The 20,605-nt window shown below is 53.5% G+C and overlaps 2 protein-coding genes and 1 long non-coding RNA gene across 6 annotated transcripts in view; 1 reads left to right on the forward strand and 2 right to left on the reverse strand.

Moving 5' to 3' along the window:
• Positions 1-12,307, forward strand: part of Tmem63a (transmembrane protein 63A) — a 32,185-nt gene extending 19,878 nt beyond the window's left edge. For all 3 annotated transcript variants that reach the window (XM_020171504.2, XM_074048852.1, XM_074048853.1), the window contains 10 exons: positions 1,342-1,495; positions 3,970-4,076; positions 4,217-4,303; positions 5,161-5,223; positions 7,197-7,359; positions 7,842-7,947; positions 8,873-9,040; positions 9,713-9,828; positions 10,136-10,198; positions 11,317-12,307. In XM_020171504.2, the coding sequence (XP_020027093.2) occupies positions 1,342-1,495; positions 3,970-4,076; positions 4,217-4,303; positions 5,161-5,223; positions 7,197-7,359; positions 7,842-7,947; positions 8,873-9,040; positions 9,713-9,828; positions 10,136-10,198; positions 11,317-11,484 (1,195 nt within the window). In that variant the 3' untranslated portion in view covers positions 11,485-12,307. The remainder of the gene's footprint in view (positions 1-1,341; positions 1,496-3,969; positions 4,077-4,216; positions 4,304-5,160; positions 5,224-7,196; positions 7,360-7,841; positions 7,948-8,872; positions 9,041-9,712; positions 9,829-10,135; positions 10,199-11,316) is intronic.
• LOC141413999 (uncharacterized) lies at positions 1,489-7,202 on the reverse strand. Its single transcript, XR_012439122.1, has 3 exons — positions 5,150-7,202; positions 4,201-4,932; positions 1,489-2,045 (listed from the first exon to the last, which is right to left on the reverse strand). It is a non-coding gene; the product is annotated as an uncharacterized lncRNA (long non-coding RNA).
• Positions 12,308-12,813: 506 nt separating the features above from the next.
• Ephx1 (epoxide hydrolase 1) overlaps positions 12,814-20,605 on the reverse strand; it is a 31,954-nt gene continuing 24,162 nt past the window's right edge. For both annotated transcript variants that reach the window (XM_020171506.2, XM_074048854.1), the window contains exons 4-9: positions 19,600-19,827; positions 18,925-19,054; positions 18,224-18,432; positions 16,260-16,368; positions 13,638-13,763; positions 12,814-13,196 (exon numbers count right to left, since the gene is read on the reverse strand). In XM_020171506.2, coding sequence (XP_020027095.2) covers positions 12,995-13,196; positions 13,638-13,763; positions 16,260-16,368; positions 18,224-18,432; positions 18,925-19,054; positions 19,600-19,827 — 1,004 coding nt within the window. In that variant the 3' untranslated portion in view covers positions 12,814-12,994. The remainder of the gene's footprint in view (positions 13,197-13,637; positions 13,764-16,259; positions 16,369-18,223; positions 18,433-18,924; positions 19,055-19,599; positions 19,828-20,605) is intronic.

Consider the following 20,605-nt stretch of genomic DNA (forward strand, 5'->3'; position numbering starts at 1 on the left):
TGAGAGAGAGCCCTGGGCTCCTGGTGGGGGCTGCCCCATCACCTGGAACATCCGGTGACTTGACTTCAGGGGACATCGACACACATCTCTTGCAAGTCCCTGGGCCACAGTGCTGCAGCATGCTTGTGGCCCAGGCGGTGTCCACCCCAGGGCTTCCCCCACTGTTACTCTCTGCATTCGAGTGCTGTCCAGCAGAAGTGAGCTCCTTATGTAATTTCACGTGTTCTAGCAGCCGTGTTAAACAAGACATGGCTGACATTAATTTTAATAAAGTAGCTCTTTTAATGTATTCAAGATGTTTACATATCAACACTTATTCTTTTTAATCAGGATAGTTTTACATTCTCTTTTTCATACTTAGTCTTTAAAGTCTGTTGCATATTTTATTATTATTACAATATTTGGGGTTTTGAACTCAGGGCTTCGCACTTGAAAAGCAGGCACTCTGCTGATTGAGCCACACTTCCAGTACATTTTGCTCTGGTATTTTGGAGATGGGGTGTTGTGAACTTTCTGCCCAAGGTGGCTTTGAATTTTGATCCTCCTGATCTCAGTCTCCCAAGTGGCTAGGATCACAGGCGTGAGCCACCAACTCCTGACTGTTGCATATTTTATACTTCTGGTACCTGTCAGCTCAGACCATCACCCTTTGTGGCTATGTGTTGGTCAGTGCAGCCCTAGGTCAGGCTGGGGCCATGCTGGTGACCTTAGGCCATTAGTGTGACTTTAGCACCATCCTGGGGATGAGGCAGCCCAGCAGACTGCCTGCCCAGGTCACCTTGGTTGCTCACACAGACTGCATTTCGGGTGCTTGTCTCCACTGAATTTGAGTTCAGCTTCCAACAGTTTTGCTGTCTGGCGCACAGGGCTTTTCAGACTTGGGACTGGCGCATGGACTGGTTTTGGTGGGAACAAGAAGCCAGGTCAGGCTCCCATGGTCCCTGTGTCCATGCCTGCCACCTCCTCACACTACAACCCCTCTGGGAAGAACGTTTTGTTAGTCACAAAGCATTGCAGGTGTCCAAGAGGTGCCATACTCGAGCTTTGCTTGGTCTGTGGGGGCGCTTGTGACACCTCTTTGGGTGGGTTGTGGCCCCTAGACCCTGTTGGGGAGCCACATCAGTATAAACTAGTGTTTTCCTTCCGAGCTCATGGGGACCTGGAACTTAAGGCCAGTGCATGGAACTTGCTCTTACTCCTGAGGCCCAAACCAGACCTTAGCCAGAGCCCTGAGCTAGTGTCCTGGCCTGCCTGAATCTGACTTCTGGCCGTGGCACAGGTGGCATGGCAGGTGGCCTGTGCCTGGGAGCAGAGCCTCCTGACCTGTGTCCCCCTCTGCAGGAAGAACCTCTCCATCCAGGGCCTCCGCTGGTGGCTCCAGTGGTTGGGAATCAACTTTAGCCTCTTCCTGGTGCTGTTTTTCCTGACCACACCCTCCATTATCCTGTCTACCATGGACAAATTCAACGTCACCAAACCCATCCATGCCTTGAATGTGAGTGAACGTGCTACAAAGCCCACCCAGAAGGGCTGGAGGGAAGAGGTTGTAGTGGGTAGGGGATGAGAGCCGAGGCTGTGGGGGGACTGAGCCAGGAGGCCAGGTCACTTGGCACACATCTGCACTTTGAAGCCCCAAGCAGGCCTGGCCACGTTTATTCCAGTGTCTTCTTAGTAATGTGATGTGTATTTAATTAACGGAATCATTTTAAGTGCTCAACAGGACAGATGATTCAAGTTGAAGATGGTGCAGTCTGCCTGCACCAGTGTTTAGCATGTTTAAGATTACAGTCATGGTGGTGGACTTGAGGGGCTGAAAAGAGCAGAATGTGGATTGTCTCCAAGCAATGTTCTGGACATAATGCAAAGAGTTTGCTGGGGTGACAGACCAGGATTTCTTCTACATTTTACTTCTTGATAATCTTGTTATAGACTCATTTATTCCACATAGGTGATGAATGATTTTCAAAATGTTGCCCGGCACAGTGGCTACTCTGGAGGCTTAAGGCAAGAGGATTGCTTGAGACCAGGATGTGTAGCAAGACTCCCTGCCAAAAACCAAAAAGAAACAAAACATAAAGCTAAACTAAGAGGTGGATGTGGTGATGAACACCTGTAATCCCAGCACTGAGGCTGAGGCAGGAGGGTCAAAGTTCAAGGCCAGCCTGGGCTAGCTAAGGAGACCTGACTGCAAACAGACAAACAGACAAACAAAGCTGAGTCAGATAACATCTAAACACACCCAATGGCCATCTACAGAAAGAGGCTGGTTTCTCATTAACTGCTGAAATAAGGCCACAAATCTTTCTTTTTCTTTTTTCCAGCTCTGCTTGGTGCTTGGTTAATCACCTCTGGGGAGGAGTGCTAGGTGGGGCCTCTGGGCCCCAGGTCCTGGGTTTGCCATCTCCTAGCTGGTGAATTTTGAACCTGTTTTTCATCCAAGAACTGGAGTTAAAACCCCTGCAATGGGCTGGTGGAGTGGCTCAGGTAGTAGAGCACCTGTCTAGAAAGTGTGAGGCCCTGAGTTCAAACCCCGGTACCACAAACACAAAAGACAACAACAAAAAACCCCACCTGCCATATCATGGGATGTTGATCAAAGGAGGCAGCACGTGGGGAAGCTAGCTTCCACCTCCTGGCTAGAGAACAAGGGCCTGAGGAAATCTGTGGCTTAAATTCCTAGGTTGAGATGTGTGAGGATGATCTGTTGGTTAGAGTTCCCCTTTGTCTCTTTCATATAAGCTACATTCTTATTTCACCATTTGTGATTCCAGTTTGGATTTCTTTAAAGAGAATTTAGGCTGGGGGTGTAGATCAGTTGTAGAGTGAGCGTTTACCTTGTGTGAGGCCCTGGGTTCTATCCCTAATATAACAAATAAATAAGCAAAGTGTTTATTGAGCTAGAATTTATTTTTTTTTTTTGGTACTCAGGACCTACACCTTGAGCCACTCCACCATCCCTTTTTTGTGAAGGATTTTTTGAGAGAGGGTCTTGAGAACTCTTTGCCCAGGCTGGCTTTGAACTGTGATCCTCCTGATCTCTGCTTCCTGAGTAGCTAGGATTAGCTAGGATTACAGGCATGGGCCACCAGCACCCAGCATTTAAAGATATTTAAAGAATTTAAAGATATTTGCAAAGTCATTCCAAATGTAGAACTTTCCTGGGTTTCACATCACTTGGTCTTTACACTTAAATTACTCTTATATATAAGTCAACAGCTTTTTTTTTTTTGGAAGCACTGGGGTTTGAACTTAAGGACTCAAGCTTACTAGGCAGGCCCTCTACCACTTGAGCCACTCCACCAGCCCCGCTTTGGGTTTTTTTGAGATAGGGTCTTGTGAGCTATTTGCCTGGGGTGTCTTTGAACCTTGGCCCTCCTGATCGCCACCCTCTTGAGTAGCTGGGATTACAGGCCTGAGCCACTGGTGCCCCGCTACTCAACGGCATTTTTGAGAAACGGGCCTTTATATATCTTTCCAAAATAGCCAGCTAAATTTGTTTTTTTCTTTTTTTTCGGTGCTGGAATGGAAACCAGGGCCTCGTATGTGCCAGGCAAGCTCTCTACCACTAAGCTGCACCGCCAGCCCAATTTTCAAAGACAGTTTCATAGTTTTTATGTTCATGTAATCAGTGAAAGTAAGCTAATCAAACCACGTAATGATAACAGTACGACTGTCGTAAATGGGACTGGGGTCAAACCCAATGGGTTCCTGGACCACGGGCTCTCAGAGGACGACAGCTGGGAGGTGCCCTGACATGACTGGGCTCTCTCCCCATGGGGAGTGGAGAGGCCTCATCAGATGAGTGGAATCTCAGCGTGTGTGAAACTACAGGTGCCGTTGTTGTTATCCCACCAACACTTGTGGACTGCCTTCCCTGTACGCAGCCCAACACTGGGTCTGTGGGATGACAAGACCCTTCCCAGAGTCCAGAGCCCCCGTGACTCTCCTGCCGTGGACCTTGTCTTCCAGAACCCAGTCATTAGCCAGTTCTTCCCAACTCTGCTCCTCTGGTCCTTCTCGGCCCTGCTTCCGTCCATTGTCTACTACTCCACCCTGCTGGAGTCTCACTGGACCAAGTGAGTGCCGGAGCCCCAGTCCCCTCCCCTGGGAACAACGTCTCTGCCCCCAAGCCCTGGGCAGTAGGCACATAGCAGGGCCTTCCTGAAGCACCTGGAGCATTGGGGGATCCCCAGTGCTTACCTCTGGCTTCCTGCAGGTCAGGGGAAAACCGTATCATGATGACCAAGGTCTACATCTTCCTGATTTTCATGGTGCTGATCCTGCCCTCCCTGGGCCTCACCAGGTTTGTCGCCTCTGCACTGTCAGCTCAGAATCAGGGCCACAGCTGGAGGGCATCCTCCCCAGCACAGAAGTGGTTTTGCAGCTGCGGCTGGTCCCTACAGCTTTTAAGCCTGTTGTACCCATGAGGATGTAGTGTGCTGGTGGTTGACTATGGAAATATGGTCTTTTAAAAATTAATTAATTAACTCAAAAGCTTGCAGCCAGGTGCAACTACTCAGGAGGTAGAGATCAGGAGGATAACAGTTCAAGGCAAGGCCTGACAAAAAGTTAGCAAGACCCCATCTAAACTAACAAGCTGCATGCCTGTGGTCCCAGCTATGAGGTGGGAACATTGCTGTTTGAGGCAGGCGCTGGTAGATAAAGTAGAAGATGCCATCTGAAAAATTACGAGAACACTTGCTTTGCAAGTTAGAAGCCCTGAGTTCAAGGGCGTAGCTCAAGTGGTAGAATGCTTGCCTAGCAAGCTGGAGACCCTAAGTTCAAAACCACCAAAAACATAAAAAACTTGCAAACAAAACTTACTGAGGTCTAATCATAGTTGTGTTTATTTCAAGGAAGCTTCTGTTGAGCAGGCCTGGTGAGTCAGGCCGAGTCACATCTTAGTGAGTGGCGTAGATCTCTAGATCCCAGCTGGGTGAAGCAAAAGGAAAACCATACCGTGATCACATGGTGTTAGAAACAGACTCCCAGAGGCGGGGCCCGTAGCTCAGTGGTACAGTGCTGCCTAGCATGAGCGCCCGGAGCTCCAGGCTTTGATCCCTAGCATTACCAAAAAATAGAAAAGGAAGGGAGGGGAGGGAATGGGAGGGGAGGGAAGGGAAGGGAGAAAGAAAGTCCTGTGACTCACTTGTTTTGCAGTCTGGATTTCTTCTTCCGATGGCTCTTTGACAAGACGTCCTCAGAGGCCTCCGTCAGGTTGGAGTGAGTGTCCTTTGAGCTGCTCTGGGTATGAGACCACAGGACCTGTGGGGAGGACCACAGGACCTCCTCCCCAGACAGCAGGCCTGGGGCTTCACTTCCAGCCTTTCTGTGTTTCTGGGACTCCGTGAGAAATGACCCACCTTGGGCTATGCTTGCAGAAAGATGGTTAATCTTAGGTCAAAAATCAGTACACGTCAGACACTTTTCTAGTTTGAAACTTGCTGACGAAGCACAGAGCTGCGGGGAGAAGGAGCTGTGAGTCACAGTGGGCCAGGCAGTGGGGAGGGAGAATGACTAATTAAACCTGGCAACCTGAGTGAGGGTCTGGTCTGAGATTCTTTTTGTTGGAGAATGGAGTTAAACATAGGGTGCTGTGTGTCCTCGAAGCACTTAATAGTGACAGCTGTTTAAGAAGGTGCTTTGCTAAATGTTTTTTGCATCTTTTTTTTTAACCTTTAGAACAAGCTTTGAGGTAGATACTACTATTACTTCCATTTTACAGATCAGGAAACAGGTTCAGATGTGTTGAGTTACTTGGCCGGGGGAGCCCACCTAGTTTAGAGACAGAGCCAAGATCAAGCCACTGTACTTGAGGGCTTGTTGTAGCCCAAAGCCTTGGGCTCAGATTTTCCAAGGGAATGCTCACAGGGCAGGTTAACTATGGTCTGTGATCCGTGGTCGCCTGTGAGGCAGGCAGGTTGTTTTAAGTGCTATCTTCCTGAGTAGGCTGATGACTCCGGAGCTGGCAGCCACAGACAGGCACAACTAGCTCTAGTCCAGGGTGACAGTGACTTCAGATCATCAGATCCAGGGCTGGCTCTTAGTCCCCTGTCTCTGATCTGTCAGAAACATCTGACACATTTGACGAGCTTCCTCTGGAGACATCTTCCTCACTCAGCTCTGGGACTTCGCTCTTGGCATCCCTGCCCCAGACATCTCCTTCCCAGCCTTTTCAGGGGTTCTTTCAAGTCTCCCCAGCTTTGTGCATTGGCTCAGCCCTTGGTCCCCTGTCTTATCCCGCTCTAGGTGACCTCAGAGGACCCATGGCTTCAATACCACTCATCCACTCCTGAATGTGGACAAGGCGGTGGGTGCAGCTCAGTGGTACAGCACATGCTTAGTATTCTTGAGGCCATGGGTTCCACCCCCACTACTGTGTGGTGCTGGGATGGAACCCTGGGCCTCCTGCCTACTAGGCAAGCGCTCTAACACTAAGCCTCATCCCCAGCTAAAAGTAAAAATAAATACATGCAGACAACACCCACACTTGCCACTTCTGAGGGAGTTTTGGGGGTGTTGCAGACCTCACGTGCCCAAACTCCACTCCTGGCTTTTAGTCCAAATCTGCCACTGCACCGTTTCCCCATTGCGTACGTCTTCCTAGTTCTCTGGAAAAACCCTTGGAGATCCTTGCCTCCTTTCTTTCCTTCCCACACCACGGCCAGTCTATCAGCGGATCCAGACAGCTCTGTCTCCAAGATGGGTCCAGAATCCCACCCTGTTGCTCACGGGTGACAGCCGTCCAGTCTGCAGTGCTCTCCCTGTCCCAGCACACCCTCAACCCCATCAGAGTCACCCTCCTGCTCTAGGCCCTGGGTCCTTTCAGCCTCAATTTCTAGCTCTCCCCCGCGCTCTGCTGTGCAGCCTATGTCCCTCATGCTGTCATCTCATGAGCGAGCGAGGCCTCTCTGACTTCCTGCTGACATCACACACGTCCCCGCCCTGCCTGACTTCCTGGGGAGCACATGTCTAGCACACAGTGGGTTACTTCGTTTGTGTCCCCAGGCAGCGTGTAAATTCAAAGACAGAGGAGTTCAGGGCTAGATTTTATGCTCAGCGTCCGGCACTCGGCTCTGCTCTACAAATGGTGCTGGGGAAGGGATGTGGTCAAAGTCCTCCCGGGGCCCCTCCTCCTCCCTCCTGGGACAAGGAGGCTCCTGGGTCCCAGCTCACAGAGCCCACCTGGCTCCCAGGTGCGTCTTCCTGCCAGACCAGGGCGCCTTCTTTGTGAACTACGTCATCGCCTCGGCCTTCATTGGCAACGGCATGGAGCTGCTGCGGCTGCCAGGCCTGGTCCTCTACACCTTCCGCATGATCATGGCCAAGACCGCCGCTGACCGCAGGAACGTCAAGCAGGTGCCACCTCCGACCCTCCCCAGCGTCCACTCACGTCCACGAGCTCAGGACTTATTCAGCCCCACAGTGCCAGGCACTGCGCAGAGCCACCCGACAGCGCCAGGCACTGCCAAGAACTTCTCAAACCTGGGCCCAAGGCCAGCTCTGCCAGGAACCCTATTTTCCCTAGGCACAAACTGCACTGGCCAAGGACACCCGAGCTGGGGCTGAGCTGATGCTCAGGGGGACACTGGCTCTGTGGGGACTCACCTGTGGGGTGGACCTGACCAGTACAGGAAACACAAGGAGAGCATGAACGGCCATGGCTTGGGGGGGCTGGGTGTGTGCTGAGAAGGCACAGTTGTCTGGGAAGGAATGCCGAGACCTCCAAAAGTGGGGTGGACATGCACCTCAGACGTCCCGTGTCCCCCGCCACTCAGAGTACACATTGGGGTGCTTTGGGCGGGACCAGCCTGCAAGCCCCTCTCCTCTCCTCCTCCCAGCACCAGGCCTTCGAGTACGAGTTTGGAGCCATGTACGCGTGGATGCTCTGTGTCTTCACTGTCATCATGGCCTACAGCATCACGTGCCCCATCATCGCGCCCTTCGGTGAGTGGCCCTGGAGCTGGGCCCAGGCCACGTGGATAGCAGTTCTACTGTGCCTCTCGGGACAGCCACCACCAGGCCACGGTGGAGCCCGCACGGCAAGCTCTTGTAGCCATGGGGAACCACAAGTTACCAAGTACCTGTGACTCCACTGGCCTCCAGCTACGACCTCTCGTAGTGCTGTCCTGTGAGGTGGTCTGTCCTCTGGCTCACCATCGCATTCTTGGTTGATTTTTTTTTTTTTTGAGGTAGGGTCTCATTCTGTTGTAGCCCAGCCTGGTCTCGAACTTGGGATCTTCCTGCTTTCACCTCCAAGTGCTGGGATGAAGACAGGAACGTACCAAGCCCTGAGCTTCACACATGCCACGAGCTGCACCCCCAGTGCAGCAGCAGAGTTTTGACTGCTAGTTCAGTGCTGTCTTACTTAGTGAAAAGACGCAACCAAGAAGGACTGGGGTGGAGCTCATTGGTGGAGCCCTGGTCTAGCAGGCGTGAGGTTCCAGGTTCAATCTTCAGCAAGAAAGTGACAGAAAAAGGAAGCACCCAGCTTCTGTGCCCCCTTGATAAGGCCTTCCCGCATGTGAGGGAAGGAGGGGGTGGGAACTGAGCATCGGGGCTCAGTGTGAGGCCAGTGACCTCAGTATGAAACAGCGCCTTTCCCAGACAGTTCTGGAATGCCAGTGTGCTGTGCAGACACAATTACTGACACTGGCACTCCCTTGGGGGTCAGGAAGAAGTGAGGAGGAGGCAAGGTGGGAGAGAAAGAGACGGAACTAGCAGCCAGGATGTGCATTTTGCCTGGTTTCAGTTCGGCTATAGATCAGCAGCCCCACCTTAGTTCCACGTGAAAAACAGACCCCTGGGAGAAAAGGGGCAGAGGTGCCCCTGTGGCTTAGGGAGTCTCCAGCTCACAGCCCCACTTCTGCAGGGCTCATCTACATCTTGCTCAAGCACATGGTAGACCGGCACAACCTCTACTTCGCCTACCTCCCGGCCAAGCTGGAGAAGAGGATCCACTTTGCAGCCGTGAACCAGGCGTTGGCAGCCCCCATCCTCTGCCTCTTCTGGCTCTTCTTCTTTTCCTTCCTGCGCCTGGGTGAGGGGCCTGTGGGATCTGGGGCTGGTCTGGTCTCATATTCCCACACCCACTCCGGCTACTTTTAGGCCATCAGATTGGTGTCCTATCAGAATGTGGTACCCAGAGAAAGGCTGGTTGGTTGACTGTCCAATCAGAACATGGTGCCCAGAGTGAAGGCTGGCTGGGTGTGGTGTTGACAGTCGGCTCCTAAGTCAGCGCCACTCAGGTGTAACCTTCCTGAAGTCCTGGCGTATTGTCCCAGACATCTCTGGAGACAAAGACCACCCTTACATACCCTGTGGACTGAATCAGAGGAGACGAGGAAGCTGATAGGGAGTTTTCTTTAGGGTGTGGATGGGCCTAGGTCCCCACAACTCAGGATGGAATGTGCTGGGAGGAAACCTGAAAGAAGAGAAGAAGGAGGAGCTATGTGTCTCTACCCAGTCAGGGCAGGGAAGCCTCCAGCCCACTGGGCCCAGGGCCCAGCAAGGTGCCCCTGACTTGGTGTCTTGAGGGACAATACTGGCCATTCTCTGGGTCACTGTGTGCTCCTGGCTGTGAGGACACCATTCCAGCTGCGAGAGGAGGGGCAGCAGGGGGTTAGGGTGCCAGCACCAGGCACAGTCCTTCTCAGGAGGACTAGCTCAAAAGGCAGCTCCCACACCCCAAGGCTGGCGTCTCTGTCCCCAGGTCTGAAGGCCCCTGCCACCCTGTTCACCTTCCTGGTGGTGCTGCTCACCATCCTGGTCTGCCTGGCCTACACCTGCTTCGGATGCTTCAAACACCTCAGCCCCCTGAACTATAAGGTACAAGGCCCCTCCACCACTGCCAAGCCAGGACTCCGGCTCTCTGGCCACTCCTCCTAACCTCCCTGTCAACACAGCACCTCCTTTTCCATGTTGTGTTTATCAGGGAAAAGTGTGAGAGCCATGTGCTGTTCCCCTAGCTCCCCCCATCCCTGCCCCCGTACCCCCTTCTCCATCCATAGCTCGGGCTACACTGGGCCTCGGTGTCAGCTGGTGCTCTTGTTGTTTTTAATGGTCTGTGTGTCTGGAGGGGGTTACTACAAGGAGGTCAGTTCTGTTCATAATTGAGACTCTGTGTTACCTGCAGACAGAGGAATCAGTGAGTGACAAAGGCAGCGAGGCAGAGGCCCCGGTGCCTCCTCCGTTCACAGTAAGCGATCTGTATGTCTTACCCCCGCATGCTGCCCTTTTCCCTCATTGTAAAGGTCCCATCAGAGAGGCTCTGGCCAGTGTGCTTGGTCATCTCTTGACAAACAGAGGTTCCCAGGCCAGGTGGAAGGGAAGTTTCTGAATTAATGTCAGTGGAGAAGGCCTGCCTAGTCCATGTGGATGGTTAGTCCAATCCCCGGCACTCTCTGCACCCCTAATTCCTCTGAGTTTGGGGTTTCATTGCAGCACAGGCACTGCGAGACCCTATTTCCAGATGAAACTTGTCACTGGCCATTCACCTATCTGTGTGAGGTCCTCTGCCAGGTACCAGGAGGTGTCACTTCCTTTAAGTTCAGCAAATGAACAATGCAACTGCTTAAGAGGGGGCCAGTATGTTGGAAAAACAAGAGGGCCTTTCCCTTCCTGGTTCTCCCAGCCTCCAGCCTCCAGCCTCCAGGGTCCTGCCCTAGGTGGGGGTGGATCCCAGAGTCACAAGGTGCTAGAGTGGTAACTGCTGGCCAACCAGGAAACGTGAGTTTATGACAGTGGTTCATCTCATCAGTGCTTTCCTTGTAGCCATGGGAAGCAGGAACCCAGAGTCCAGGTACTCTCTTCAGTGTCTGTCCTTGGACAAGCCTCAGAATGTTCTGAGAGCATAATCACCCAGAGACAGCAGGGAAACAGGGCAGGAGGGTGCCTTAGGACCTCCTTCCCAGTCTGGGCTGGGAGATGGGGAGAGCTCTGTGCCCGGGGAGACAGCTGCAGCCTGGGACTGTGGAGGCACAGACGACACAGACCGCACAGACCGCCCCTGCAGGTAGCCTCGTTCCCCATATAGAGCCAGGCTTCTCCCAGATCCCAGTGCTAGGAAGTTCCATTTCCTCTGAGAAATGGAGGAACGTCTTTATTGTCTTCCTCCTGCGTGATCTGGGTGGTGGCCTCTGTTTTGCCCTGGCTGCTGAGAAGTCCAGCACCTGGCACATTTTGGGTTCTAACGTCCTAAGATGACGTCATTTCTTTATGTGTCCTCCTGGTGGAAGGAGGAGGGGCGGTAGGGGACGAATGGATGAGTCTCATGCCTTCCACCACCCAAGCACTAACTCTCGTGGTCGCTGGCAGCCCTACGTGCCCCGGATTCTGAATGGTTTGACCTCGGAGAGGACAGCCCTGTCCCCGCAGCAGCAGCAGACCTATGGCGCCATCCGCAACATCAGTGGGACTATCTCTGGGCAGCACTTGGCTCCGAGCCCTGAGGACAGCGTGGCTTCTGCGTACCAGGAGGCGTGAGGGTGGACAAGCTGCAGGTCTCTGCTGGGCTCAGGGAAGCCCTGAAGACTCAGGTGGATAAGGGACTTGAAACCTCAGCCAATTCACAACTGAAGTTCCTGGGGCTTGAACTCAAGGCCTGGAGCTTCATGCTCCCGGCCCTCAGGTCTTCCCAGCTGTTTTAAGCCCCACTGCTCTGTAAAGATGGAGCCAGGAGGGCCTGGGGTCCAGGCCCTTGGCTGAGGGGGTAGGACTGGGACTTCCAGCTTAGAAACATCGGAGGGCCTCGTTTTCTCTGGTCTCAGCAGAAGTTGCTGGAACATCTGCAGCTCTCCTTGCCCTCATTTCTTCACATTTGTTTCTGCCTGCTACGCTCTCACCCCACAAGCCTGCAGCTCTGTGCTGGGACCTGTCCCCAGTGGTTTGTAGCCAAGATCACGTTGGAATTTTGCCCAGCAGGCTGATTATGTTGGATGACAGGGAGAATTGTATCAAGGGTAGACCTCCTCATCCCTCTGAGCACCACACACTGCCCACCCCTCTGCAGGCTGACAGTAAACCAATGACCAAACCCCTGCAGCAGTTGGTCTGAGATGGAGCCTAGATGGGTGTCCTGTGACCCCAGGGCCCCAGCTCGCTGCTCCTCCACATGGCTCTGGAGAGCTGGCCGAGAAGGGATCTGCCCGTGCTGGCTGCAGCAGACCCCTGCCCGCTGTGCACAGACCACCACACCTCACTGTGTTGTGCCTTTTTGTGTCCTGTTGCCAGGAATTCTGTGGCTGGGTCACAGTCAACTTGCAGCAGTCAGGGACAATGAGGACCATTAATAAAATGACTGGTGAGATAGGCCTCTCTGTCTCTGTGGGAGGGTGTGTGTGTGGGGTTCCACCTCCCTGCAGGCTCCATCCAGTCCTCTCCCTGTGTTGGCTTCTTTCAAGGTGGGAGGGCAATGACCAAAGCTGTCCTGGAAGGCAGGAGGACTGTGAAGCAGGCGCAGAGGAGAGGAGTGAGGGGCAGAGATGCCACAGGGACAGGGCCATGGCCTGTCAGCACTATGCAGAGCCCATTTGCCTGCAGGCCTGTCCGGCCTGGGCTTGGCACCTTTCCACACCTGGCCCAGTTCCTCTGCTCCAAGTGGCCTGTGCTCTGGAGGGGTTAGCGATGCCACCAGTCCTTTGGGAACTGGTGGTCTGGGCCAGTGGCCTCATCCCAGCACCCCCACTCATGTCTGCAAGCAGGGCCACAGAAGGCCGCAGTGCCCTCCCAGGACCAGTGCCACCCTCAGTGCTCTCTGAGGGAACCCCACAGGTGACCTCAGCCCTCTCGCACGTCATTTGCTTCCAGGAGCTCTTAGAAGTAAAATCATTTATCACCAAAGCCACACTGCTAAACACGGGTGCATATTGGGGGTGCTGCATATTGGGGGTTGTGTGAGGTCACACCAGGGGACAGAAGAAAACTCATTCCTTAGAAAAGGGGCATCTTCCCCAAGTCCAGGGTTGCCTAGAGACCCTGGTCATCCCTGTAGGTGTCACTGTTGCTCCACCATCGTCACGAACTTGCGGATGTCCTGGGCAAGCAGCTTGGGCTCCTCAAAGGCGGCAAAGTGGCCCCCTTCGGCCATGTAGGAGTAGGAGATGAGGCTGGGGTACTTGACCCTCACCCACTTTTCGGGGGTGTGAAGTATCTCCGAAGGGAAGGCAGCAAAGCCAGTGGGTACAAAGACCTTCATCCTGGAAGGAAGAGGCACCCCCTGGGGGTGAGGCTTTAGCCCTGGGGCTCTCTGTACCCACAGCAGGGTCCCCAGGCTGGTAGGGAGGGCTTAGCTGGCCCGTGTGGAGCCATGAAGAAAAGATTGGGCTCAGGGTTCCAACTGTACTCCCACCCCAGCCCTCAGTGCCGCTCTCTAAGGACCCTCTTTTCTGCCCCAAGGGCACGAGACAGCCTCACTCTGTCCTGTCACTTGGCTACGACCTGAGAATCTCCATATAGTACTTGGAAATCCCAAAGCATCAGTGCCACACCAGGCCTGCATCCTGGGTCTGGGGAGACCTTGAAGGCCATCTGGGGGCCAGGCCCTGTATCCCGGGCAGTCTTTCCTTGCCATCATACCCTCCCTAAGGGCAATCCAGGCCCCTGTCCTCAGAGGCCATTCTCAGCTCAGCCACACTCACCGCTCATGCTTATTGGCCATGGGGCCTTGCCCCATGTTCTCCTTGTAGTAGCGCTGGGAGGAGACGATGGACCCTGTGGTCCAGTAGAGCATGACATTGGTCAGCAGGTCGTCCAGGGAGAACTTCCTGGGAAAGCAGAACAGGAAGCCCGCTCTCAGTGCCAGGTGCAGGTGTGTAAGAAGCAAGGGCGAGCATCAGCAAGACCCTGCTCACCTGGCCTCTCTCCTCATCTCTCACTGCAAGGCAGTGGTGTCCCCTGCACAGGCAGGCTGGGCTCAGGTCACCAGTTACCATGTGGAGGCTGCTGACCATGTGCATAGCTGCTGAGTCCAAGCTACCAGTGTTTAATTCACCAATTCTCAATAATCCACTGCCTGTAGGTTGCGGCATCACCTCCATCGTACCGCCAGGTGGCGCCCCAGGCCCGTGCTTCAGTTCAGTCCATGCACACTCTACAGAGCCAGGGTGGCTCCCTGTCCCCATCCTTCCTTCTCTCCCATGGTGAGCTCTGCCCACCCTGCCTTCCAAGGGCACCCAGGTCCAGGCTTCCAGGGTAATGAATTCCCTCCTCAGGGTCCTGAGGGACTCGGAGTACCCAGAGGCAGGAAGCGGCCAGTCCTCTGGGTGTTGCCCAGGAGCCAGAACCCAAGCTTGCTGAAGGCCAAGAGAGGAGAGGGCCAGGAGTCCAGGGACCCAGGTTCTGGTCTCAGACTCATGACTAAGAAGCCTGGGACTCTGGCAGTTGTTCACCCTGCCTGCGCCCTCATCAGCCCTCTGGTAAAGTAGGACTAATGATACTTGAAAACGTGGAGGCATCAAAGAGCAACCATGACACAGGCCCAGTCTACTGACCTGACAGCCATTCAGCCAGAAAGCTTGAGCCCCAAGTTTACCAGGGCTGAAGGTTAGTACAGTGCCATTCACTCACTGACAACACATTTACTGAACACCAGCTGTGTGCCAGGCACTGAGGTTCAAAAGGTGCAGCAGGCTGGGTGACTGCCTGGAGGAAGGAACTGATGGCCTGATGGGGAGGATGACAGGCTAGGATGTCCCATGAGGGAAATAGGGACCCAAGGACCAGTTTGCTGGGTGAAGGGAAAGTAGGCAGGCTCCTCAGAGGAGGAGAGCTTTGCAGTGGGTCTTGAAAGGAGAGCAAGATGTGGGAAAGCGTGCAGGCAAAGGTTAGCTTAGCCAGGGCAGCAGGGAGGACCCAGGCCTCACTGCCTTGGGGACCAGGGCCTGTCGAGGTCTGGGGAGGAAAGGAGGACACGACACAGATCCTGTCCCCAGGAGCCAGGGTTGCTGGAGATGGAACTCAGAGCTTCTCTCTTACTAAGGAAGCACTTTGCCACTGAGCTGCATCCCAGGCCCCAGTCAATGACATTTTCTATCCTCTGAACTACATTTGTAAAAATGTTCAGTTCCTCTCTGTTTTGCCTGCAGCTGGAGGTAGAAGGAGAAAGCCAGGAGGCTGAGGGCAAAGGAGGCTATCGAGGAAGGTGTTCAGATGGAATAGGAAAAAGGACTTTTTCTTTATCCTGTGAAATTCTGCAGCGACAGAGGCAAAGTGAATATCCTTTTTAAAAATGTTAATGATAACAAAAGGAAAACTTGTCACTGACCACCAGGTAATGAAGCATGCAAATGCCTTGATCTTTTGCCCTTGGCTGTGACTCCAGCTTCAATACTACCATAGGGATGGCCTGCAGCAGTACCAGTCTGTCCCCTGCTCAGAATGTGCTCCCTGTGCCTGGCTGACCCTGCAGGAGCCACCTGTGGGGCATCTGTGGTCCTCACACCTGGCTGCAGGTATTTGTGTGTAAGGAGAGGCTAGGCTCCTTGCCAGAGGACCCTTGTAAAGCCTCACTCACCCTGGGGTCCTGCCGAGTGAAGGCTGCGGAAATGGATCCCAGGTGAGGGTTCACTGAGGCTCTTGGGGGGCCTGCCCAGAGGAATGAGCTTGCAGTCTTAGCCCATGCACCTGCTCCCGCCTCTGGACAAGTCACCCTTTCCAACACACCTCTCATTTTTACTACTTTTCTCCTTGTTTAACATCCCTTCCTCCGGCCAGCAAGGTTCTACTCCTCCTTCTAGGCTAAGCTCAATGTATTCTCCCTGCCTCTTCCCTTCTGTGTGCCTCAGACAAATCAGTCCTCCGTTCATATCGTCTCTAGAGCTCAATTACCACATGTACTTTTCAAAAGTCCGCTAAAGTCAGCATGAAGCCTGAGCAGGGCCAGCGGATGGGGTGTCAGGCACTGCAGAGGCTGTAGCACCTTCTGATTCAGGCCATTTGTGGCCCAGGAGGTTTGACCCTGACTGTTCTGAAAAAAGGGGTGCTTCCTGTTCCATGGGCTCCCTAGCCCCAGGAGGGGCTGTTGAGTTGTGTGTCCTATCCTTGCACTCCACTGTGACCCTTGGAGCAGGTCACTAAACCTGTGTCCATTCGTCCACTTTCACAGCCCCCAAACAGGGCTCTGTTGGCCACAGGATAGGACTTTGGTCAAGTCAAGGACAGAGGGAGCTTTTTGGTTCCACACAAAGCTAGTGGAGACTCAGGTGAAATGGTGGCGAGGGTGAGGCAGGTGCATCCTCACAGCAGACAGGTGGGGACCTCACCTCTCCAGGCCTCCATCCTCTAGGTTTCGGAATTCTGAGTTGGTCCAGGTAGAGAATTTCTCCAGGATATAGGCAGCCAGGCCCACGGGAGAGTCGTTCAGAGCACAGCCTGTGGAAAAGAGCAAGGAAGGGACTCATGTCTGGTACAGGCAGGGGCCCTAAGGACCAAGGTGTGGTGCTGACACCGCAGAGAGGTGCCAGGGGCAGGGAGCCCAGGCTCCATCACAGCCCTGCCCTGCACCCCACTCTGTTCTCGCGGCCTCAGCAGCCTCACTGTGGATTGGGATAATTCCTTCCACGACCTCACAGGATTCACATAGTGTATGGAGCACTTTCTGCCAATAGGGAGGGGGGTGCTCTGAACCTGGGAGTAGTGAAGTCCAAGTGAGAAAAATTAATACATGCAGACACAGACAGACATACACACACAGACACAGACACATTTTTTTTTTCTTTTTGTGGTGCTGGGGCTAGAACCCAGTGCTTCACAGGTGCTTGGCAAATGCTCTACCCCTTGAGCTAAGTCCCCAGCCTCCAGGTGCTGTATGACTGAGTCACCCCCCCAGCCCAGAATGCTGTTTTGTTTTTTATTATAAAATGGGTTTTTTGGCCTATATGTCCTAACATTGTAAAATGATAAACCACCTAGAAGTCCAAAATAGGGTTAACAGTTGCAAATAGTGACATGTCCACAGCTAAAATACTGTGCATCCAGAAAATGCCTGGAGGCTGGAGGTTTACTCAGTGGTGGATTCAGGCTTTGCACACATACACAAGGCCCTGGGTTCCATGCCCAGCACTAAAAATAGTGTTTGGGACATCAGCATAGATGACAATGGTATTGAGTGAAAGTCACCAGAGCCCAGAGAGCACACACTGCAAGGTTACAGTCACAGGAACTGGGAAACAGAGAGCATCTCGCACTGAGGGTGGTCACCTGTGATGTGACAGAGCCTGCATGTGACCCCCGGTGTGCCTGGGGGGAGGGGCCCTGCTGCACACATGGCACTTTCCACCTTAGTGAACTCTTGTGAAGGTGAGGGCAGCTGGAGGAAGGAGGACTTACAGGCTTCCTCCTCTGTGTGCATTTTGCATTGCTCGGTGCTTTCTACAATGAACACTGGCCTCACAGCCAGAGGAAAGCCTGGTTTATGAAGTGCTGTCATGTCGTGACTGCTTCCCGGGTGCACATGACATTCTGGGATGCTGTGAAAGGCTTGGAAATGGCAAAATGATGCCTGATGTCCTCCGGGGGTCTCTGTCCTTTAGGGTGCCCCTCCCCTTGTCCCTGAGCCCGTGTACAGCCCTGTAAGTTACAGAACCCTGAGAGCCATACAAATGATTCCCGAGCACAGAGAGGCAAACCAGTTTTGTCCAGTGGACATTTAATTATTGCTCTGTGGGTCTTGATGGATTTGCATCCATTAGGAGACTAACTTGCACTCCTCACTGCCTTTGAACCATCGTTTGCTTTGACGTTTTATGGGCTTCTTTTGTATGAATGAGTTAAATAACCAGGGGACGTGCTCTTTTCCTATTTGTATGAGAATCATGATTTTTAGCTTTTGGAAAATCATCCTTCCATAGGACCCTGGTGGCAGAAATGGTTAGAGGCTCTCCTCTGGTTGTTAGGGGAGCCTCCTCCATGCCCTGGGGTGCCCTCTGCCATTTACCCAGAGTCCCGGAGCTGCCAAGCCCCCAGGCTTCCTCCCACCTTCTCCCTCCTGCAGTTTAGGTTCAGGGGTTGGGTTCAGGGATCAAAGCCACTGTGAACACTGAATCCGATAAACAGAGCTGTTTGGATCAGGCTGGGATGTGATGACCGTGTGTCAACTTACTTCCATAGGGAAATGCAGTTTAAGGGTCCAAAGTGCTCTAGCAACTCAAGAGGGGTTTGCATACTATGAATGGTGCTCTTGGGGGCAGTGGGGTTACCCCTGGGGTCCCCATGCCATTGTACTCACCCACAGTGTCTGGCTTGGTGGCCTGGATGTGGAAATAGCCACTCTCCCTCATGAGGCTGTAGAATATCTTCTCCTTGAAGGGGTACAACAGCTCCATGTCCCTTTCTGTGTAGCCAAAGAACTGCGCAAAACGCCGTCCAAGGAGAGGGGTCAAGGTGTGGATGCTTCTTAAAATGAAAGCCATGTTCAAGTGAAGGCCTTTCACGTGGCTGAGGACAGAGAAATGGGCTCAGGAGCTGGGCTGATACCAAGGAAAGGGGACAAGAGAGACAGAGGAGGAGAGCCAGGCCATAGGGCCAAGGAGGACCTGTCCTTAGGGTGTCCATATGAGGAGGAGAGGGATCGGGGAAGAAAATGCAGTTTCCAGAGAGTTCTGCTCAGGGCAACTCCACAGCTTGCCTGCTGGAAAGGTCTAATCCTAACCTTCACTTCTCACCAGAGGGCTCTGCCTGGGCACCTGGCCCAGACCTACCAATCCTGAGTTACCACAGGGGGAGAATCTGGGTCAAGGTGCCCTGTGTAACCCTCCTTCCTCTCCCCTGATACAAGCATCCCTGGCCTGGTGGTGCTGGCAAAAGGGAGCCCCAACGCTTGGGTGCTGTGCCCAGGAGGGCCTGTCATGAACAACCTGTGTAGATGCCACTTGCAGAAAGATCCTCTTAGAAGGTGGGTGCATGACCACACGCCCAGATGAGACTTACCCAGGTACCAGCTGGGCCATGTTGGTGCAGACCAGAGACCCCCAGTCCCCACCTTGGATGTAGAATTTTTGGAAGCCCAAGCGCAGCATCAGTTTGTAGAAGATCCTGGCGGTGGCCACCGAATTGAAGCCTGGTTGTGAAGGCAACAGACAATAGAGTCACAGGGAGGACACTTGGCTCCTCTTGTTGTGGAGAAGCTCTCCAGACCCCCCCTCCACCAGGCTAGGGGACAGCAGCTCACAGGAGGTGAGAAGGAGTCTTGAGGCCATGAGTAAGGTTCTCCATCTACAGAGGGCTTGGTGCAGTGCCAGCCCCAGGGCAGCACAGCAGGTGACCAGCTGCTGCTCTGCTGACCAGGATGGGCATGGGAGGGACTCAGCAAGACCCTGTGGGGTTGGGGTGTCTAGGGCCCTGCTGCACAGGAGTGTGGTCAGCCCAGATGTAGAGCTTCCCCTTTTTGTGAGTCCAGGCCCTGAGCACCCTAGACAGTGCTGCCATAGATCTGTCCAGCCCTCACCCAGCATCACTGGTGCACTGATCTTTTATTGTACGAGTTGCCTCTCGGCTTCTCCTCATCATCCCAAGCGGTTCACATCCCCCAAGGGGAGCCTGATGGACCTTCTGGACCACTCTGAGCATGGACCAGGTGAATACACACTCCCCCCGGCCCTATACCTTTCTTGCTGGATGCCTGTGAGAAGCTGTAGCCAGGAATGGAGGGGCAGATGACTTCGAAAATGTGCTCATCGCTCAGGCCGTGGCTCTTGGGGTCAGTCAGCAGTGGGATGATCTTGTAAAACTCGTAGAAGGACCCGGGCCAGCCGTGCACCATCAGCAAAGGCTTAGGGGTGCGGCCTGAGGGCAGCTGGGGGGGCTTCACATGGATGAAGTGGATGTCCAGACCTGGGGACAGAGCACAGTCAGGGGAAGGGACAGGCCTTGTGGCTGGAGAGGCTGGTGTCCTGAGTGCATCTGGTCACCCTATGCACCCTCTCTGGTGGACAGTGGGTACTGTGCCCTTGGTGTCCTCAGGCACTGGTGGCGGTCATCACAGCCAGCATGCTCCAGCTCTGTGATGTCCTTGTTCAGACTGTACAGCCACGCTGCAATGGTGATACTGCTGTCACCTCCTAGTGACATTAGAACATGCACTTCAGGTCTGAGTGTGCACTCCTGGGTCCCCAGGGCATAGGACAGAGCCTGGCTTCAGCAGCTCCATAAACACTTGTTCGCTAATTGAAAAGCAGGGGGGAAGGGGAAGCACATATACCCACAACAGAGGGTTAATCAAAGGGATTACTGTCTGCGGTGTAGTGGAGTACATTTAGTCCAGGAAAGCGAGCGTGCACACGTGTATTCACTTAACATAAACCAGCAAGGCCAGGTGATAAAAGCAAGTTCTAAGTCAGATCCATGGAACCCATCTTAAGTAGAAAGTTTGGAAATCTAAAACGCATTTAAAGACAGGGTGTAGCTTGGGTGCAGAGAGCTTGCCTAGCATGCATGAGGCCCTGGTTTCAATGCTCAGCACCTCAAAAAACTTTGCACGTAATCCACCCACCCTATCAAATGGCATAGCTTAGCCACCATGGTACACCGCAGAGTGTGGGGTTCTCCCTCTCGATTGTGGGGCTGTCTGGGAGTAGCAACTGTACCACTTATCACCAGTCTCGGAAAAGGT

The sequence above is a fragment of the Castor canadensis genome, chromosome 11 (genome assembly GCF_047511655.1).
Source record: "Castor canadensis chromosome 11, mCasCan1.hap1v2, whole genome shotgun sequence".
Classification (NCBI taxonomy): Eukaryota; Metazoa; Chordata; class Mammalia; order Rodentia; family Castoridae; genus Castor; species Castor canadensis.